At 37.6% G+C, this 23420-nt stretch overlaps 1 protein-coding gene across 2 annotated transcripts in view; it reads left to right on the top strand.

The window, feature by feature from the left end:
* The window catches only part of SRGAP1 (SLIT-ROBO Rho GTPase activating protein 1), a 244840-nt gene that overhangs the window by 154005 nt on the left and 67415 nt on the right, over positions 1-23420 (top strand). For both annotated transcript variants that reach the window (XM_019732457.2, XM_019732456.2), the window contains exons 5-6: positions 9174-9356; positions 9854-9982. In XM_019732457.2, the coding sequence (XP_019588016.1) occupies positions 9174-9356; positions 9854-9982 (312 nt within the window). The remainder of the gene's footprint in view (positions 1-9173; positions 9357-9853; positions 9983-23420) is intronic.

Raw genomic sequence — 23420 nt, 5'->3', positions numbered from 1 at the left:
TTCTCAGAAGAGCTCTTGGTGATTGATAGATTTAGTAAAACAGGCTACGTATGGAATTAGGAAATATTGTCACTAAAGATACTGCTTTTCACCACCTCCCCAACAACCATATATGTTTTTTTGAGGGCCCATGAATTCCAATGCTAACTAAATTTCACAAATGAGTTAGAACTATTTCTCATCCTGTCAGTCCAATCTCAGGTATTTATGGGTGGTGCTGTTTTGTTTTTGTTTTGTTTTATTTTGTTTTAAATTAGTTTCAGGTGTACAAAGCAATGTAATAGTTAGACATTTAGACCCCTCATAAACTGATAACTACCCCCTCAAGCTACTACCCCTCTGAGATCTTATATAGCTGTTAAAATACCATTATTTTCCCTATGTTGTACTCCACATCCTGTGATTATATATACCTATGTATTTAGTTATAGTTGACAGTCAATATTATTCTACTTCAGCTTTAAGTGTATGCACAGTGGTCAGGCATTTACACAGTCTATGAAGTGATCCCTCTGATAAGTCCAGTGCCCATCTGGCACCTTTACAACGTTGATTATATTCCCCATGCTGTTATTAACTACCAGTTTGTATTTTTTTTTAATTGGAGAAAATAGGGGAACAGTATGTTTTTCCAGAATGTCAAGTCGTTTTTCAATCTAGTTGTGGAGGGTGCAGCTCACTGGCCCATGTGGGACTCGATCCAGTGACCTTGGTGTTATGAGCACCACGTTCTAACCATTTAGCCAACTGGTCACCCCCAGTTCGTATTTCTTAATGCCTTCACCTTTTTCACCCTGCCCCCAAACCCATTCCCATCAATCACCCTGACAGATCTAGTACCCATCTGGCACCATACCTGGTTATTACCATATTATTGAGTATCTTCCTTATGCTATACTCTGCATACCCAGGACTACTGTATAACAACCAATTTGTAGTTCTTAATCCCTTACTCTTTCACCCATCCTTAACCCCCCACCCATCTTAAAGAAGTCCCTCTAAGAGTCCTTGTAATACTGGTTTGGTGGTGATGAACTCTTTCAGCTTTTTCTTGTCTGGGAAGCAGGATCCTTATCTGTCCTTCAGTTCTAAATGACACACTTGGTGGGTAGAGCAATCTTGGTTGTATGTCGTTACTTTGCATCACTTAGACTATTTCCTGCCACTCCCTTCTTACCTGCAAAGTTTCTGTTGAGAAATCAGCTGACAGTCGTGTGGGGGCTCCCGTGTAGGTAACTAACTGTTTTCTCTTGCTGCTTTTAAGATTCTCTCTTTGTAGTTAACCTTTGGCATTTTAATTATGCTGTGTCTTGGTGTGGGCCTCTTTGGGTTTATCTTGTTTGGGACTCTCTGTGCTTCATGGGCTTGAATGTCCATTTTCTTCACCAGGTTAGGGAAGTTTTCTGTCATTATTTCTTCAAATAGGTTTTCAATTTCGTGTTCTCTCTCTTCTCCTTCTGATACCCCTATAATACAAATGATGGTATGCTTTATTGTCCCATAGGCCCCTTAAACTCTCCTCAATTTTTGGATTCTTTTTGTCTTTTTGCTGTTCTGGTTGGGTATTTTCTGCTACCTTATCTTCACATCACTGGTTGGATACTCTGCTTCATCTAATTTATTGTTGATTCCTTGTAATATACTCTTTATTTCCATTATTGTATCCTTTATTTCTGACTTATTCTTTTTGATGGTTTTCATCTCCATTTTTATGCTTCCTATTTCTCTGTTGAAATTCCCCCTGAGATCATTGAGCATTCTTTTTTTTTTCTTTTTTTTTAGATTTTATGGGGAAGGGGAACAGGACTTTATTGGGGAACAGTGTGTACTTCCAGGTCTTTTCCAAGTCAAGTTGTTGTCCTTTCAATCTTAGTTGTGGAGGGCGCAAATCAGCTCCAGGTCCAGTTGCTGTTGTTAGTTGCAGGGGGCACAGCCCACCATCCCTTGCAGGAGTCGAACCGGCAACCTCATGGTTGAGAGGATGCTCTCCAACCAACTGAGCCATCTGGGAGCTCAGCGACAGCTCAGCTTAAGGTGCCATGTTCAATCTTAGTTGCAGGGGGTGGAGCCCACCATCCCTTGCGGGAATCCAGGAGTCGAACCCGCAACCTTGTGATTGACAGCCCGCTGGCCCATGTGGGAATCCAACCAGCAGCCTTTAGTGTTAGTATCACAGAGCTCCAACTGCCTGAGCCACCGAGCCGGCCCCATTGAGCATTCTTATAACCAATGTTTGGAACTCTGTGTCTGACAGACTGCTTATCTCCGTTTCGCTTTTGTTCTTTTTCTAGAGGTTTGTTCTGTTCTGTTATTTGGGACATGTTTCTTTGTCCCAATAACCCCATTTTGGATGCCTCCCTGTGTTTGTTTCTATGTATTAGGTAGGGCTGCTATGTCTTCTGGTCTTAGTAGAGTGGCCTTATGTCATAGGTGTGCTGTGGGGTTCAGTGGCGCAGTCTTTCTAGTCACCTGAGACATAGGCTCCGGGTGTGTCCCTTGTGTGGGTCATGTGTGCCCTTCTCTTGTAGTTGAACCTTGGCTGATAATTGCACATCAGTGTGAGGGACTGACCCTTGGGCTCACTGATTGTGAGGACTGGCTATGGTTACAGTGGAAGAGTTGTTGTGCAGGGGCTGATCCTACAGAGCAGGATCTGCCTCAGCAGGGCTCTGGTGCCTGCCCAATCCGCCCCTTGAGTGTGTCATACTTGGAAGTGGCTGGGTGATGCTCCAGCTCCTTCTGAAGATGGCCACTGGGGGCACCAGTCCCAGGACCACCTTTGAGAGGATCCGCTGTAGGTCAAGTTCAGCCACAGCCTGTGCCCCACCTGGGGCCACCCAGTAGGAGCCAGAAAGAAATCCACAGATGGCTGCCGCCCTGCTGTGCTTGGAAGCACCTCAAGAGGCCAAGCTCTGAACCAAGGCCGGCTGCCACTAGTGCCGGCTTAGGGCTGTTCAGCCAGCGCTACAGGACATGCTCAAGCAAGATGCTGCTTGTCTGGGTCCCATGAACCTTTGAGAGTCTAGGAAAGTCTGCAGCTTGAGCCACGGTAGGCAGTCTACACTTAAAAACCTCTGAAAGCAGCCTGGGTGTGCCCAAAAGTTGGGCAAGGCCAGGTCTCAAATCCTCAGAGCATGGCGAACTAATGGCGGAGACTCAGAAATGGCGGCCGCCTGTGTTCCTACGCTGGGAAGGGGGAGGGCTCAACAAAGAAACACTGGCCCCCGCTAGTTCCCCCACCCAGGATAAAGCGACTCTCCAGCCCCTGTCCCAAGCCAGACAACTCAGTTCCCCACCATATGTCCCTGCCACCTTCCCAGCTGCTGCCCCAGTGCTGGAGCTCAGAGTGAGTGATTCCACTGGTGGGTAAGTCCGTGCGCGGTCCCTTTAAGAGGAGCGCCTGTGAGTGCAGCTGCTCTTAGTCTCACTCAGACACAATCCCCGCTGGGTTTTACAACCAGAAATTATGGGGACTTCTCTCCCTGGCACTGGAACCCTGGGCTGGGGTGGGGCTGGAATCTCTTGCCCTTCTAGGGGATAGTGAGGGACCCCCACAGCCGAAATAGCCCTCCCGATGTTTAATGGCCACACGTGGGTGTGGGACCAGCCTGTTCCACGTCTCTGCCCTTCCCACCAGTCTGGAGGTGGCTTCTTCTGCACGTCCTTAGTTGAAAGGCTTCAGTTCAGCTTGATTTTAGGTGATTCTCAATAATGGTCGTTTTGTAGATTAGTTGTAATGTTGATGTGGTTGTTAAGAGCAGTTAGCACAGCGTTTACCTAGTGTGCCATCTTGGTTGTTCCCCTGGTGGTGCTATGTTGGATGCCAGAAGAATAATGCCAGGCACATACTAGTAATAGTAAATATTTGTTAAATGAGTAAATCAATGGACAGGCTGACTATAAAATGAATTCCTGTCCTTCCTTTGTTTCTCACCAAATGCCTGTTACATTTCTACTGTATAGAAGACAATATGAAGAATCTGAAGGGACCTAAGATATTGTTGGTGCCCTAGCTGAATTTATAAGACAATCCACGATACTGAATGGTATACACATATCTATAACACGCAGCAGAGTCTTGAGTGTTATCAATAAGTAGGTCTTGGTCATCAGAACAAGACCACTCTGGCTGGGGAAGCAGGAAACATTTAGCAGTAGGTGAGGTTGGAGCTTTTCTTGGAGTCTGAATCAAAATGTTCACAGGAGCAGGTGCTGGGGGAGGGCATCGCAGGCAGCGGGTCGGCTTGGGAAGTCCACAGGGGGAGAAAGCACATATTATGAGGAGGTAGCATCCAGTGATTGACTCAGAGTTGTACACAAAGTGCTGCTGGGGCTGGTGTTGGGACCGATCTGTGAGGGGTGTTTGAACTCCATGGTGGCGGGAGTCTCATCAAGTTTAAGGAAAGGTCAGAGAGAGTGAGAACAGAGAAAAAAGCCTCTGTAGCTGTCATTCTGGATTCTCTCTTTCCATTCCCTCATCCTTCACATTAAATGAAGTCACTTCACACCCATCCTGCATTATCTTCCCCAGATTATTACTAACATACTGCTGTGCCCACTCTGTTTATACTTCTGTGGATTCACAAACCCCTGTAGAATAAATTCTACACTTAGTTCGGGTTTCAAGGCTCTGCTGGTCTTGCCCATGCCAACTTCTCCAGTCTTGAAGTATCCAGTCCAAGATACCCAACCACCTACTTTTCAAGCATGTCCCTGTACCCCCTTCTTCTGTTCCATTGTGGTCTGCTTATGCCCACCTCACCTGTGTGGTCCCCACTGTGCCTTTTCTTCCAGCCTGAATGCCCTCTCCCTTCATTTGTGCCCATGTGAATCTACAAGGCTCATTTTCTTAAACTCTAAATACTTAAACTTATAGAAGATGGAAACCAAGTCTATTTTTATACCCATTAGTGCCTTACAGGTGGTAAGCAGCAAGCAAATGGTAAATGAATAAATAATTATCTCATTGCTTCTTTTCCTCTATTGCTAAATATAACCAGGAGTAACTATCCCCCAGGCAAAGAGGCCTTCCATTTGTATAATGCTTTAGACTTCCCAAAGGTTATGGCATAGCAGTCCAGAACACAATCTGGAGCCAGTCTTCCAGGGTTTCAACCATGGCTCTGCCAGTTACCAGCCATGCGACCTTGGGCAAGTTCCTTAATCTCTCTATGCCTCACTTTTCTCATCTGTATAATGGGAAGAATAAAGGTAACTCCCTCATAAGAGTTTTTAGAAGGATTAAATAAGCTATTATTTGTAAAATGTTCAGAACAATATCTGGCACTTAGTAAACATATAATTCTTGCTTAGTTAAATATGTACATATCATATATATGTACACCCATATATTAATGGTATAGATTATGTACTTATAGTAAGTACTCAGTGAGGTTATACACATATCCACACAGGAACACACATTGAGTGCCCACAACAACCTTGTACGGTGAGCAGAAGTGTTAAGTAACTTCCCCACACCTTGTAACTGGGAGATCCATTCCTGGAATCATGTTTTATAACTTCTGAGCTAGAAGTCAAAAAGTAGAATTTATAGCCTTAATTCACTGCTCTGCTCCAACACATGGATAGTTTTTAGGCACATGATGATTTCTTGACACTGGATACTGAAATTTAATATAGATAATTATTTTTATTTGATATACAAGAGTAGGATTAACTATATTATATGGGTCTGTCAGTAAGAAAAAAAATTAACAGCATCTGTGCAAACATTTTTATATGGGATTTTGCAATGTCACAAAGAAATCCATGATATGTTCACTTTCTACTTAACTATATTCTTGCTACACTTAAGGAAAGATGGAGCAGAAAGATAAATTGAATGTGTTTAATGGAGAATTATGCATGAGGTTTTAGTAGAGAAGAAATAGGAAAGTATTGGAGTACATTTAAATGGATAGGTGCCTGTCATGTCATTTGATATGCAAAGGTTTGTGTTTGCATTAAGCTGATGGGAGAAAGCTGTTGGTTTCTTTGCAGTATGTATTCAAAATGTACCTTTTAAAAATAAAAGCTTTCTTTCACTTCTGTGAAAAAGAGAGACCTGTCTATTACTTTAAATACAAAACACATTTAACTTCTGTCAACAGCTTACCTTTTAAATAATGCAGTTTGTACTTTCATTTATTATCTGCAATTAGAGTTCTCAAAAAGGCTTTTAGTGTTTTTCTCCCCAACTTTTAAAATTCATTCATTGTAACTGTTAACATTTTAGAAAATAGTGGAAACCCTAAGTCAAATTGGAAAACTGAACAAAGAAATTTCTTTTCTGGATATTACCATTTAACTGGCTAAAGAATCTTCAGCTATTGTGCTGAACCACATAATGATGAGATATTTACACCCTTTTCTTGCTAATGTTAGGTCAGACTCAAATGTTTTCCTTTTAACCCAGGCTAGTTAATAAGAAATGCCATGCTGGCAGCCAGCTTGAGATCCTTCTTTCGGAAGGCTTACTTTGTGCAAATTACCTGCTTACACTAGTCTGCAGCATCTAAGTAAAGCAAGAGTCAAGAGATCAGTTCTTTTCTTTGTGATATATTTTTTAAAAAGATTTCTCAGGTACCCACGGCTGTCTGGGATGCCTTTTCATCCAACGATGATAGGAGTCACATGTTCACATTTCTTCTTTCCTGTCTTTGAGCAAGAATACAGACAGCTGAGCAACTAACTCCGTGTGTGTGTGTGTGTGTGTGTGTGTGTGTGAGAGAGAGAGAGAGAGAGAGAGAGAGAGAGAGAGAGAGAGAGAGAGGTGGGAGGTGGGGAGATGGAGAGAGATTGTTTTTTTTTTCACCCTCTCATTTAAAAATGTAACTAGAACCAGGACCCACATGGTATGTGGGTTTGTTTTGGGCAGGGAATATAAACAGAGCTGAGAGTAGAAATACAAGGTGTGTAGTAGATTCATTGACCTCGCTGTTTGCCCAGCTGCAGGGTGACTCCCTTTCATTCCCCAGCTGCCCAGCTGCTTCCTAATGCTATTTTATTTTTCTTTTCAACTGGAGTAGCCAACCAAACCTCTCCCCAAAAGGTTTGATAACTACTAAAAAGAGAGAACTTTGTAGTTACACACAGCTCAGGAAAAGCTGCCACCAGTTTGTAATTCAGCCCTTACTTTGTTCTTTTTCATCCAGGCCTTTCACATAATTTGCTAGCTTACATTTTTAAGCAAATACATCATCAGATTTTATGAATCTCTAAGTAAAGGCTCTTCATTAAACCCATGTTTTACTCTTCAAAATAGTAATTCTGAGAATGTATATTTAAGTTGAACCATGAGAAAGTGCTGATTTTTCTCCCTTTTTTATATAACCTACAAAAACAGCAATTCCGTATGGTTCGACCTAAGTAAATATATTTATTCCAGTGGTGCTTCTAGGACCCAAACTATCTTATAACTCGTATTTCAAAATGAGAAAAGTCATGTTCTTACTTCAAAACATTTCATTAATCTCAACTTCTTAACAATTACACCTTAGTTGTAAAATTGGCTCTGAGTAACTTATAATTATTTACAAATGAAATAAAATCTATCTTCTGTAGATGAGAATTTGACATAATTTCTGAGAAAGTGCCACAACTGCTTACTTGGGTGCTAAGTTCTGGTATGTTCCTTAATATAATACATTGGAGTCATCATACCTTATGTATGTTGCTTCTTTTATGGAGTATAATTGTGCTCAAAATAAAACAGTTTTCAAATTTGGCCCAGACGTTTGACTCTGCATGTAAAAACAGATTGAAATTACATTGGAAAACTCCGATTTTCAGGTAAAAATCTCTGAAAATCTATGACTTACTCTTCTGTATCAAAGAACACAGAAATGATGTACAGATATGATAGATTTTATTATAAGAATAAATAATGAATACATTTATTATTTTGAGAAAATATTAAACATCTATGTTATCTAAAGTGCTTTGAGAGATAACTATATAGATGAGTTGTGGTTTTTTTCAAGTTAACAGTGTTAAATTGGCGGTATGTTTCAAAAGGCTCAAAAATGTGCTTATTCTCTAACCCTGAAATTCTACTTCTGGAAATATACCCTAGGAAATACGACACAATTTTGTGAACAGACATTTCTGTAACAATAATACAACCAAATTTTTAATAATTAAGGACTTATATATGCTTACAATATACATGGAAAGGATACATTGCAAAATTTTATGTTCTGTGTCTTAATTTATTAAAATGTAAGTTATGTGTATCATTTATAAGAGAAGAAATAAAATAGGATATACATCAAGGGGTTTTAGCACAGCTTTATTTTATAAAGCAAGACGTTGAAGTATCCTAAAGTGTTCAACAACAGGAAATGAGTTAAGTTATGGCACAATCATGTAAGGAAATACTATACAGCCCTTAAAAATATGTTTTAGAAGAATATTTAGTGATATAAGAAAATATTCTGATATATTAAGTGAAAAAACAACATAGGACCTTAAAAATGGTAAATACAGTATGATCCCAGTTTTTGAAAAAGAGAAATGATATGTCATTTTAAAATGAAGTATGTGTGTGTGTGTATGTGTGTATTTTCAGAGGAAAAAGACTTGAAGTTTAAATACCAATATCTTAAGAGTGATTATCTCTGCTTTTTAGTTTCTTTTTTGTATTGTATGTTTTCTACATTTAACACAGGGTATTATTCTGTGGTCAGAAAAGCAATTTTTAAAATTAAAACTATGTTTGAACCTTATTATATGTGTTTTGTATTTTGATAAGTAGATTTTAAGCAATAAGATTTGGTAAGAACTGTACTACTTTGGAGTTTTTTATAAATCCAAGATTGGGCTAAAATTTATCCATGAATAATGGTTTACTCTGCAAATTAATAATGCAAAGGAGATTTTAGAGAAACACTTTTAAGCTTAAGGGAATTTCTCAAGTACACTGAAAGCATGCATAAGACTGTAAATCATTTTTTCATCAAGGCCTGTCCCTTAAGTGCCTCTTCCCGGCAGGTGAATTTACATGTTTCTGTTTGCTTTAGGTAGAAGCAGTATTCCATAATTCATCTATTTCACTAACAATCTGAGAGTTGGAAAGCGATATTTTTAACATATATGTTACATAATGGTTTCCATTCACTCTCTAAATTATAGACAGACATCTTTTAACAATTTGGGTCACATTTTCACAGGTGATGAAAACATACCATATGTATCATGCAGAGAGCATCAGTGCAGAGAGCAAACTGAAAGAGGCTGAAAAACAAGAAGAAAAGCAAATTGGGCGATCTGGTGATCCAGTCTTTCATATTAGACTCGAAGAGAGACATCAGCGGCGAAGCTCTGTAAAGAAAATTGAAAAAATGAAAGAAAAGGTAAGTAAAAATAGATGGCAGAGTCTTTCTGTCCTCACTTGAAGTGACTTATCCTCATTTGAGGTGACAAGCCTAAGAACACTGATGCAATAGCTGATAGACACAGATTGTAAATTAACGTGAAATGACATGAATTTCCTCCCACGGGAATGCAAAATGTTTAAGAAACATAAAAATCATGTAATAACAGCTGGACATCATTTAGCGGTGAATGCCAAGTATTCAATACACAATGTAGAGAACTTGAATATTAACAAAGACATTTCACTGCAAATGGGCCCAAAGCCCAAATACATTGTTGTTATTCCCTGTAGCTGGGTAATTTTAGTTTGTTATTTAAATCAGATTTGAAATGTACTTTTCTCCAAGGACTTCAAAGGTCATTTGTAGATGTAGAATAAATTGTTTAGATTAATAAAAATTTATGTATATTTCTCTGTCTTGTTTAAAAATTACTTTGTTGTCTTTCCCAATGCCTGGATCTTCTTCATTGCTAGAGACAAGCAAAATATTCGGAAAATAAGCTAAAGTCGATTAAGGCACGGAATGAATATCTCCTAACACTTGAAGCAACCAATGCCTCAGTTTTCAAGTATTATATTCATGATCTTTCAGATTTAATTGACGTAAGTACTTGAAGTTTTTATATTTTCCGTATTAAGATGGAATTAGCAATAACTATTTTCACTGATTCTAAGACACCGTCATTTATTAAAACAATGTTATTTTATGTAACAATCAGAAAAAATGCTGCCAATTAAACTATACATGATACTAAGACACTGTTAATTGTAAGAGGCATGTGAAAAAGGGTGCATTCTAAAACCAATGAAAAACAAGTTGTTAGGTTCTATGAAGCTGTGAGTGCCTGGCAAACTCACCTAGAAAGGGGACCCAGACATTTTCAAATTATGCAGTGGCACAACCCTAACTGCATTCATTGATTCAAAACACATTTATTGGGACCTACTATTGATGCTGAGGCTATGAGAAGCCCTCAATAGTTCTTACCCTCTGGAATTTAAAGTGGAAAAGACAAATGTTGAGCAAATGATGGCACAAATGATTGCTTTATTACAGTTATGATAAATACTGGGAACCAAAATAGGACCACTTTTATAGATTTATCTAACTCTCTATACTTTCCTCTCATAGGCTATGGTATAGAAAAGCAGTAATTGGGCTCATGTAGAACTCTGCAAGTACATATCCACTATTACATTTATGCAGTGATTACTGCCATTATTCCCCACCTTTAACGCTCAGCATCATTTATTCTTTCATTCAGAAAATGTGTACTGAATATCCCAATCATTGTGCTGATGCTGTAGAAAACTGCAAAGATGAAGTAGACAAAAATTTTGTGTCTAAAAATGCCAGTATTTGTAAATAAAGAAAAAAATGATGTGTTATAACAACAGCACAGATAAAGTAATAGAGGTCCAGAGAGTTATCTGCTGGAATTTTACACATATATTGCTTGGTATTAATTGGATTCAACAGTTTTATGACATTAGAAAATTATTTTCTATGGCTCATAGTATCTTTCATAATTTAGAGATATAGTGGGTTACAGCAACTTTATTTCTATGGTGAATTTAAGTCTCATGTATTTAGCTGTTATTTTAGAGCCATAGTTTGGAACTTTTACAAAGGAATTTCTAAAGGATAGAATTATTTTTTAGTTCATTAACACTCTGATGTGACTTTTTCCTTTTATTTGAGTCTAAAACCAATTTTATCCCATAATATCATAATGTCTTTGTACAGAACCATTTAGTAATAAATAAAACCAGAGAAAACTTTTTTCTCTTTTCCTTTGTGACAAATATTTCAATCAAGTATTTAATCATTTAATTGTTTTAAATACCCAAACTTAAAAAATAGATTTATTTTCTTCTAGCACTCTGATGAAATAAAAGGATTTTTTTTTTTCTGCCAAACTGCTGCTAGATTTCCTGAATAAAGATGAAGACTTTTATGGCTCTTGTTATCAGGCTTAGATCTGTAAGGATTCTGCCAAGTATATTGGAATATAGAAGAACTAATTCTATGTAGCTACTTTGCTTGTGTGTGTGTGTGTGTATTTTTTTAGGGCTTATTTACATAGTGGTTGAGTACTTGGCTAAATCCAACCCAATTTAACGTGAGTAGAACGCTCCCTGTATTGAAAAGCGTTTCTTTAACACGGACAGTGTACCCAGTACTGTTCTTGACAATGGGGATCCAGCAGTGAGCAAAACAAAGTCCCCGTCTTCATGGAGTTTATGTGCTTGTTGAGCAGTCAGATTATAAATGAATTTACTCACACACACACACACACACACACACAGTAATGACAGTGTTATGAATAAAAATAAAACAGTCCTATGGGAGGGCTGCTTTTGATGATAGGCTCAGGAAAAGCCTGATACTTGAGCGGAGAATTGAGCTGGAGAGCCATATGGCTACCTGGGGAAGGAATCTCATACAGAAGGCTGGTAAGGCTAGTGTGGAGGCAGAGGTGTGTTTGGCAAGCTCACAATGTTCAAGGAATAGCAAAGGAGGCCAGTATGGCTAGAGCTGAGAGGGAGGGGAGGAAAGTGCTAGTCGGAGAAGAATGTAAGTGGAAGCCCAATCACCTAGGTAGGGTCTTTTCGACAGGGAATGGGGTTTTGATTTTGTGCTCAGCAGGAAGTGACATCACCTGGTTTACATTTTAAAAATTCACTCTGGCACCTGGGTGGGAAATAGACTGAGGTAGGTGAGGAGGTCAAGAGTGAAAACTGAGCTACTCTAGAGTCTTTGCAGTTGTCCAGTCTAGAGATGATGCTGGCTTGGCCTGGCATGGTCGTGCTACACCATGAGAAGGGATTGGATTCAAAATATACTAAAGATAGTGCACATAGAAATTTGAAATAATGGGTGAAAAGCAGGATAAAAATGATTCCTAGGTTCAGATCCCGAGTAACCAGGTTAGTGATGGTGCCATTTACTGAAATTGGAGGTCAGGAAGCAGTAGTTCTATCTAGTACGATCGAGGTACCTGTTGGGCATCTACGTGGAGATGTAGAGTAGCAGCTCTAATATCACTGGGGCATATAGGACAGGAATAGCGTGTCAGGATGACATGAGAGTCGCCATCTCTGTCAGGGATACTGAGCTCTTACTATGTAACAGACAGGTTTCTCAGCATAATCTTACCTAATCATCGTAACCACGTAAGGCAAATACTATTTTCTCCATTTTATAGATTAAAGGAACTGAAGCTTAAGTAGATAACTTGCCGAAGGTTACACAGGTAATAAATGATAGGTTTCAACCTAGGCAATTTAACTTCCAGATCTAATTAACTTTGACATAAATAAGTAACAGTTAAACATACCAAGTAATTTTCAATTTTAAAAGAAGTTGAACTTTTAAAATATCAGACTTAAATTTAAAATTATAAATAATTCTCAAGTAATACAACTTAGATATGAATTTTAAAAGAAATTATATGAAATTGGTTCATTGTCATATTCAACTGAAATTGAATACTCTTAGTGAAAATTATTCATTCGTTGACTTTTAAGGCACTCAAATGTGAATATGTGCATTCTAAAATGGCTGCTTATTTTGTAGGAATCCAATTTGCATAGATAGTGGTGATCCCAAAAACCATTAAGCTTGACCCTTCCTGGTGAAAAAGAAACAAACTGATTGTTATGCAAAGGCATCTGGAATCCTTTATGCTTTGTGAGTTTATTTAGCAAAATATCTTTACACTGAGCTAGCTAATAGTTATGAGAAGAATTGTTACGCCTCTAGTGAGAAAGGAAGCAGTAGTTCTATCAAGACAAATTTTTAATGCATAGCATTTTATATGTGAAATGACATGGAAGATACTAAATGTGTCTTGATTAAATTAAAGCATTATAAATAATCAGAGTTTAAGGGGGATCGAATATATGGTGATGGAAGGAGAACTGACTCTGGGTGATGAACACACAATGGGATTTATAGATGATGTAATACAGAATTGTACACCTGAAAATCTATGTAATTTTACTAATAATTGTCACCCCAATAAATTTAATAAAATAAAATTTAAAAAAATAATAATAACAAAATAAATAAATAAATAAATAATCAGAGTTCAAGTTGAGACCTTTTTTATCTACACCTCTAGTTTCCCTTGGTTTCTATTCATGGCGATACCTGTCTCATAAATTTTCTGTGATAGACCATGATGAATGGATCTATTGATATAAAAAAATTAAGTCATATAATTTTCCATAGAATTTATATTTTAAAACTAGTCTTTTAAGAAGCAATTCATATGCATTGTAGAAAACTAGAAAATACTATAAGCAAAATTAAAGTGATCACATTCTTCCCCCCAAGTTCATCACTTAAAATATAGACTTTTTCTCTGTGTCTACACATACATTTTTATATCAGAAGAATATGAAATCTTGTTTTACAAATAACTTGTTAATGTACTTTTTTTCAGTCATTGATCTCCATCTTTCCATTTCATAAAAATGTTATCTAATTACCAGAGTGTATTCCCATTTATGACCCCAAAAAATGTTTCATAGCTGGTGTGTCTAAACTAGACCCAATTTAGGATCATACGGGGTGATGTGTCCCCTTCAGTCTTTTTTTTATCTGGCAAAGTCTCTTATTGAAAAACATGGACAGTTGTTTCTCAGAACATCTCAGCGTCTGAGTTTAGCTCATTATTAGTTGTGGTGTCATTTAGCCTGTTTCTCAGTCCCCCATATTTCCTACAAAGCAAAGTTGTATAAAGATTTCATGAATTCAAATTAAGCACTTTGTACCAGAATACATCATAGGTGATACATCTGTTTAACCCACCAATAGTGATGCTAAAATTCATCACTGGCTTAGAGTGATGTGTGACTCATTACTCCATTATATAGTTAAGTTTTTCCCTCTTGCAACAAACTATGGGTATTCTAAAACCTCTTGAATTTGGATCTTACTAAATTGGAACTCAGCAGTGTCTGAGCTATGAAGATAGCAAAATACTTCCTTAGAGTACAAATTAATCATGTAAATTAAGAAGAAGAATTTAAAAATATTTCCAGGCACTTCAGACTAATCAGTTTATTTACACACACACACACACACACACACACACACACACACACACACACACACACAGAGTTGACATTCTATTTAGTAGAATCCTTTTTTGGTAATTACTACAGGTATAAAAACTTTAATAATTCAACACTTGGATAGACTAGTTCAATTTTTTTCTGTATATTTGGAGGTGATCTAATGGTTTTTAAAAAATATTTAATAATTCCAGTTTTTATCCATTTTAGGTATACTTCATCTTTACCTATCAATGTTAGTTTGAATTAGTAAGGTTCTCTCTCTCTCTCCCTCTGTCACTCTCACTCTCCCCCTCTCTTCTTCCCTCTCCCTTTCCTTCTCCCTCCTTCCTCCCCCACTCAGAAATGGCTATAATATAGAAACACTGTATTTTTAAAGAACAGTTATTGGATTTCTACTGGAATTTGTTTCTAATAAATCTTAATTCTTCATTGTGACTTATTGTGATCAACAAATTAATTTTATGATAAACTCTACCACTGAAAACACTTTTATAAACTAAGTAACTTGATAAAGTCCAAATTAAAAATATTAGATTTCAGACCTCTAACGTTCATTGATAGTGAGGGTAAGTAACATAATGAAGAAAATGATGGCTCAGTTGCTCTTTTATTTCTGCTGGAAATATTTTAATATAGTGTACAAACAAGGTTTAGGCAGTTTTGGGTACTCCAGATACTGAGTTATCTCTAGAGAGAAGGGTAGGGGTTGTGACTGAGGAGGGGGAATTTAGAGAACTTCTGGAGTATCAGCAATATTTTATTTATTTAAAAGGAGCCTATATGTTTTGCACTTATCTGTAATTATGGCGTATTTTATATTAAAAAAAGAAAACGCAGAGAGCTATATAAAATGATAAAAACATGACTTAAATATTTTAATCTAAAGCATACCAATGTACTTGCACTTGCCAATCTTTTCGTGTTATGATTTATCTTTTTGTGTGGAGTTCTGAGTGGTCTTCATGTACACAGACAACATCCATTGTGTATTGTCTGTGATTTCTACTTTTGAGTTCTTTAATGTAGAAGAAAAAAATACTCTGGATATTTACATTGTTTTTCACAATATTGCATAATTCGCATACCTTTGCCTAATTTATAGCAATTTTGTTTACTCTTAAATCTTTCCAACAACTCCTTTCTCACTTATTTTATCAGCTTATTTACATTAATTAAATATATTATAATTAGATTATAATATAAATGGCACAAATATTGTACAGTCGACTCTTGGAAGCATACAGAGCAGAAATGTTGGACCAGAAACGTACAGAAGTATTATAAGCATCTATTAGCTGTGTGTGTGTTTGCAGTGTACTGACTTTGGTCAGTATGCCTTAGAGCACAGGTTGATGACAAACTTTCTCTTTCAGGGGCCAGACAGTAAATATTTTAAGCTTTGTAAGCCTTATGGTTTCTGTCCCTATTCAATTCGAGTGCAAAAGCAGCCTTAGGTAATAAGGAAGCAAATGGATGTGGTTGTGTTGCACTTAGACTTCATTTACCATATCAGGCCATGGGCTCCACTTGGCTCACAGGCTTGTTGACGTCTGTTTTACAGAATGAACTGAATGTTAGTTAATCCAGACTGTCCCTTAAGCAGTTGCCTATTAAGATGGTTTCTCCTCTGTCTCTGAAGAAAGTCCTAAGTCAATTTTAGTTTATAGAGTAATAATCTCTTACTTAATTCGGAATAGGTGGGAAGTGGAACAGTTAATTTCACAGTGAGGATATTTATTGTGTCATTCTAGAGAATCAGTATGAATTGTAAGAAGTACAGAGGAAGTAAAAAAAAAAATGTATACACATTTAAGAAACAAAAAAACTATTAAAATTGGAATCCTCAATATATAGGAACAACAAAAGATGAATACAAGTCACGTTTGACTTCTGTGATTACAAGAGGTGCTCAAAGTGGTTACCGTCAGCATCCAGACATTTCTGATTACGGAGAACTACTGCTTGAGCAACGTTGACCAAAGTGTCCACTTGTATACATTTTTTTGGCACCCCCAGTATATTGCAAACATTGGTGAAAGGAAGTTTAATTGGTTTGGGAGAATAAAGCTATAATTATAGGGGAAAATAGGTTATAGTTTTATAAATAATAAATTTCACATCTGTGATCATTAATGTCCCAAAAATTCAGTGCAAAAAAACTGTAACTAATTATTATGTAAAAATTAAGATATATTATAGCCAGAATAAAAATCATACAAGCAACAAATATTTATAATTGCCGAAATTTTCAAATGATTGTGATTTGCAAAGAGAAAAGAGGGGACAGTATAAGTCTTAATACTAGGAATTTGTGATCTATGATCAAATTCACCACTCTGTATATCTGGAATTCTTCAAACAACTGGTTTTAAGATTGCAGAACTAGTAATATAGTCTCCTTCAGTCCAGTTCCACACCTACCCACCCTCAAAAGTCATTCAGAAAAACAAAGTCCTCAACAGTAAAATTCTGTTTGTGTTTTGTCCCAGAGCACATGCCCAGTAATAATAAACTATTTGTCATTCTTAAAGGACAGCATCACGGTTTCCAGTCACTCCTGATAAAAGTTTGCAGGTCACTTTGGAGCCTGAAGGATAAATCTCTGTGACTATTTTAGTAGGATATTGCCATAGAATAACCCCTTACTCCAGCTAATTTTCTTGATAGAGAAATCTGTCATGTGTTTTGTTGGCCATTTATACAGAATGAGATTGAAATTAGATTACATCATATACCACATGCCATGTTTGTTTTATCATTTCTAAATAATCAGCTGTCCTAAAGCTTTTAGCCTTATCCTGCTGTCTCTAGAGACATGTGTTTAATCAAAAAACAAACTTATTCAGAGTTCAGATTTTCTTAATTAGCTGTACTTTCCCCTATACGAACGTAGTGGTGTTGAGGTTTACCCATGAAAGCCTGCCAAATTGTAATACTGTAGTCCCCATTAGGCCTGAACTCTTATTAGGAAGATTACAGAGGGAGCACGTTCAATGGGTTGGGGTGGTGTAGTTATCATGTAAACTGATTTGTGCGTGTTTTCATCCCTTTGTGATACAAAGGGTATTTAAAAACTGAAATGAGTTGGGGGACTGAAGTAGACGGCTTTTAGAGTTCCTTCCAATGGAGACACCGTGGGCCTTTGTTAAAGGAAACGGCACCCACCTGGTTTCCACCCGCAGCTCAGGCTGCTCTTTCTCATCTTCAGTGTTTGCTTTTCTTGGCTGGACCAAGAATGTTGAATGTTGGAAGTCGCCTCAGGCTTGATCTTTGGCTTTCTATCTCTTAGTCTCTTGCCTTAAATACGGTCTGAAGCCTCCTAGATTTTTATCACCAGCCTTGATCATCTTCATGGGCTGCAGATTTGTGTCTCCATCTGCCTGCTGGGCATCTCTAACCAGATGCCTAATAGGCGTCTTGAACACGTCAAACACTTAAAACAATTTTTCTATATATCCATTTGCTCCTATTATCATCCTCTTCCTCCACACACACAACTTTTTCTTATCCAATTTTTCACACCTCAAAAAATGGTACCATTTTCCACCCAGTCGAACAAGTCAAAAACCCAATCCTCTCATTCCCCGAGACATAAATGTATCGGAAAATCCTGTCTTATCTCCCTCCTAAATACCCCAGACCTGGCTTTTTCTCACTACCTGCACTCTCTGTCTCCTAGGCAACACATCTTCACCTCTTGCCTGTACATAGGAAGCAATGGCTTCCTGAAGATGTCTCCCAGCTTCCACTAAGACCTTCCAATTAACAATCCATTCTCTTCCCAAGCAGCTAAAGTGTTAAAATATATAAGTAAGGCCTGTCAATCATGATTTAAAACTCTTCAGTGGCCTCCCATTGTCCCTAGAATAAAATCTGAACACTTCACCAAGACCCTATGTGAACTGGTGCCCACCTGCCACTCTGTCTTGTGCTACGACTTCCTCCCCTCCCCCTTTACAGGTTCTTTGGCCTTGCTGTTCCCCAGACCCACTAAGCTTTTTCTTGCCTGGAGCCTTTCTGGTTTTTTGTGTAGAATACTCTTTTTTCCAGCACTTTACAAGACTAATTCCTTCTTTTCATTCATGTTGCACCCAGCTGCACTACATAAGAAAGCAGCACCCCTTCTCCCCAGCACTCCTATTCCTGAATTCTCTCCATAGCATTTACCACCTGCCCTGTGTTTATTTGGGCTTGCTTTATTCTCTCTCCTCTCTTGTGATTTGACTCAAGGTAGTTACAGAGATTTGGCCCCAGGAAAAATTAGTCTATGCTAGCGGCTCCTCTGAAAGAAATGATTGCCGGTGTAAGTGGGAGATGTATTCGGCAACAAATGGTTGTTATTCAGCCCACTCATTGGCTCAGGCGTATGCAACCTCCGTTCTTCTCCTGTTTCCCACTTTGTATCCATTCCTGTCATACATAGATATACCATTTTGACCTTTTTGTTGCTCAAGAGAAACTCAAGACAAGTTTTGCTAACAGTTGTTAAAGCAGCAACAAGAATTAGATTGTCAGCTCTTTACTGGACCATCCGAAACTCAGACATGAAAGTAGGTGTGTAAAAGTTGCCTGTGGAAATTTAGTTCCGTCCTGCGAGATGCCTGTCTTTGACAAAACGTGTTTGTAGTTTCTAGGATGAAGTGCTGAATAGCAGCTAGAAGGAGAAATAGTGAAAGACAAGGATATATTCAGAAGAAATTAACTTTCTTCACTTGACATCTAAAGTAAACGTTCTGAACTTATCCATTTCTGGTTCTTTGAAAGCTACCCATGATCACATAAAAGCTGTTTTTGCAATTCAGTTTGCTTGGGTTGCACTGTCTTTGAGAAAGACTCAAAATAAGAGGTAGACCAAGTCTTTACCCAATAGCCGTGGCTGTGGAATTGTCAGAGTCAAGCTTACTACAAGCCAGAGATGGGCCCAGGACTAAGGATCATGGAAGCCTCTCAGACGGAGGCAGGAATGAAGGTAGAATAGTTAGAACTCAAGGCAGAATAATTCTGCAGAAGAGTTCCTTCCATTCTCATGACAACTGCTTAATTCTGGAGTCACATAGGAGTTTGTAGCTGTCCTCAAGGCACTGCCAGGACTGCCTGCGAATGACAGTGGCTCTTACTGTTCTGGAAACATGTCCGTAGGACTTGTTTTCCATGGAGTTCCATCATGGTAACTCCCATCGAGGACCATGCTTTAACCCCACTAAGGCTTCTCATGTCATGCAAAAAAAATGTTATCTCCCTGAACAACCGTGATCCAGTTATACCTGACGTTATACAAACCACGTATACTTCAGCCGAACTCTCAGCCTTTGGGACAAGATGAAGCATTTATCACAGTCATTAATACCTGGATTTCATCTTCATGTCTCATACTATTTGCAACCCTTTCGCCTAAGAATATTAACCTACTGTGGTGATTTTGACTAATACCTAGTGGAATCTATGTAGGCAGCTCTTGGGATAGTAAAAAAAAAAAAAACAATACATCCTTCTGCTTCTGATAGTCTTTCCTTCCTCAGTTTTAATCCATAATTTTATGTAGCCAGAGTTTTTCTAATCCATCAGAACAACACTGTTTTGTTTTCATGAACTATTTTATTGGTTTCTTATGTGTTTTCATCATTAAACGTGCTTGGGCTATAACTCAACTGCTTGTGCAGAAGCTGGCTTTTCATGTCATCATTAATAATTCATGAGCTCCTTAGAATTACTTTAGGCCTTTTAAACCAAGTATCTTGAATCTTAACATATCCAGTGTCGTTTTAGCTTCCAGTTTAGAAAAAAAGATGATTCTGTGATGGGCCTTGTGTTTCAGGAGACCTTGAATAAGAGTTTTTCCTGTTTCTTGTTTCTTTTAATGTTCAGAATGCTTGAAAAACCTAGAGCAGAGAAAATGTTGCATATCAGTAGTGACAAAATCATGCCAATTAACTGACCTTACAGACTGATAAGAACCATAGGGGTCAGAGAAGGAAACTTTCCATTAAACCTCATCACAGAAACCTAAGTGTAGCAAAGTCCAGAAGACACCTAGGGAGGCCCCTGGATCAGTGATTAAGCCGCGTACATGCTTCTCCCCAACCTGTTAGGAAACCACAGTAAAATCAAGGGTCTCTTACTGGGTCCACACCTACTAAATCTGCCTGGCTGACCTGGGTGTGGAAACATGCACTGGTACTTTCATAATCTTGACATTTACTCCCCAAAGAAGCCACACTTAGAAATTTGAGGAGTAAACCGGGAATAATGAAAACTTAGTATGTAATTTTCAGAGCTCTAATTCAATTGGGTAGTTTGGGTTGGATTTCTTTCTTTTTCTTCCCCTTTTTCCTTCGTTCTTCCTCTTTTCTTGCTGTCTCTTTTAAGTTCAAAAGAGACTTGGATTTTATAAAAATTTTTTGGTGGGGTGCGGTGCTTTTCTCTGGGCTGTCTCTTTTCTCTCAGTATCAATTTTAAGCCCCATTGGGATCAATACTCATAACAGAAAGCAGCTTGTGTGATCCACTTCGTTATAATCAGGTTGAATCTGTCTTGCAGAATAGTGGGGTGTTGTGAAGCACTGATACGTCTCAAAGAAATGAGGCCATTTCTTTTCAGATTCACGTTTTTATAAGATGAGGTGTTATTGAAAGAGAATAATTTTTCAGCCCCTCTGATGTGTATAAAACTGCTGCACAGAATCTTTATGGATTTTGAGGAGCAAGACTCATCTGAGACTAGAATTGTTTAATTAACTGAAAATCATTCTCTGTATTTGAGTGCAGCTGATTCCATGGGAGATGTATTAATAATGAGACTGCTGCATTTCACAACTGAATTTGTAATTGTGATGTGGCAGCTACTTGCCACTTTTTTAAACAGAGTAATCTTTAATCAAGTCAATTCTCTTGTTTGTGGATTTTATTTTTTTTTTTAACTTCAGATTCTAATTGAATAGCTGAGAGGTAGGGCCCAAGATTCTGCATTTTTTCCCCCCAAGATTCTGCATTTCTAACAAGCTGCCAGTGATTTGATGCCACTGGCCCACAGGCCACATTTTGAGTAGTAAGATTTTAGAACATCTTTAAAAATTCCAAATTTAATAATTCTGGAATTGGAGGGTGAGAGTCGAATGAAATATGTTGGCACTTCTGAGGGCAGGTCAGTGATTAAATCCATACCTTCATAAAGGCAGATCTGATGGTTCGTGCCCTGGTGGATACATCCTTTGTACAAATTTGCTTCCTTTGTGCCTCTCTCCTACTCTTTTAGATGCAAACTAATGAACAGCTTATATTTGAATTCTTAAAGAATGGAGATTATATTTTACTGTGTTCCAAACTTCATATTCCTGGAGCCTAGTGAATTCCCTGGCACTTAATAGATGGCCAATTGTTGCATTGAGTTGAGTTGAATCAAATTGAACTGATTGAACTTCGTTAGAACTATATAGGGATGACCGGGTTTTGTACCTTTAAAACCACTTGTTTCCTCTTTAAAAGATTGATACTGTTTTTATGTACAAATGTAAAATCCTGTTGGTAATTTATGACTGACCTATATCCAGAGCTATATATTTTTAAGTTATATTCTCTTAAAATGCAATATGGAAAAATAAATATAAATACAAATTAAAGGTAGTGAAGATTCGAGAATCCCAAAGCCCTTTTATTCCTAGGAATACAAAACAAAATTCTATCTCCAAAAGGGACTTTGGCAATCACTTCTCATTTAAGATTTTATTCTAGGATAAGAAAGAAGGCATTCTCAGACTATTATGGCAGATACAAACCTGTTCTTATTTCTGAAAGAGTACACAGTATTACTGAATCTTAAGTAAGTTAATGCAAATCTAAAATATTATAGTTAGTGTGTTTACGTCCTCAAAGGATTTCAATAAATCAGTGTATTAATCTCAGTATCCATGAACAAACTTGAATACTATTTTTTCGTTATTTCCTTTCACTCTTTGCCTTTATTTTTTAAGTTTTGTTGAGGTGTTGTTCATAAACCATGCAGTTTGCTCATTAAAAATCTATGACTGACTTTGAGAGTATTCACAGAGATGTATATTCATCACCACAATCGATTTTAAAACAGTTTGATTACTCCAAAAAGAAATCCTGCACCCGTTCACCGTCACATCTGTCGCTACAGATTTGCCTGTTGTGGACATTTCATGTAAAGGGAATCATACAATGTGTGGTCTCTTGTAACTGGGTTCTTTCACTTTGCCTAATGTTTTAGGGTTGATCCACGTTGTAGTACGTGTCAGTACGTCATTCCTTTCTGTGGCTGAGTAATATTTCACTTTGTTGATTAACATTTAGGTTGTTTCTACTCTTCAGCTATTCTTAATAATGCTGCTATAAACAGTCACATACAAGTTTTTGTATGACAGTGTTTTTATTTCTCTTGTGTACATACCCAGGAATGGAATTGCTGAGTCATATGTTAACTCTGTGTTTCATCTTTTGACGAACTGCCAAACTCTTCCAAAGTGGCTGCACCATTTTACATTCCCATCAGCAGTATAGAAGGGTTCCAATTTTTCCACATCCTCCCCAGTACTTGTTATTTTTTATTATAGCCATCCTAATGAATGTGAAGTGGTATCTCATTGTGGTTTTGACTGGCATTTCTCTGAAGACTAATGTTGAGCATCATTTCATATGCTTGTGACCATTTGTATATCTTTTTTTGAGAAATGTCTATTCAGTTCCGTTGCTCATTTTTAATTGGGCTATTTGTCTTTTTATTATTGAGTTGTAAGAGTTCTTTATATAGTCTAGATACAAATTCTTTATAAGATACATGATTTGCAGAAAAATTTTCCCATTCTGTGGATTATCTTTTTACTCGATAGTGCCCTTTGAGGCACAAAAGTCTTCAAATTTGATGAAATCCAATTCATTTTTTCTTTTGTTGCTTTTGCATTTTATGCCATATCTAAGCAAACAATTCTTCATACATG

The sequence above is a fragment of the Rhinolophus sinicus genome, linkage group LG02, assembly GCF_036562045.2.
Source record: "Rhinolophus sinicus isolate RSC01 linkage group LG02, ASM3656204v1, whole genome shotgun sequence".
Taxonomy (NCBI): domain Eukaryota; kingdom Metazoa; phylum Chordata; class Mammalia; order Chiroptera; family Rhinolophidae; genus Rhinolophus; species Rhinolophus sinicus.
This window is presented reverse-complemented; position numbering and strand designations above follow the sequence as displayed.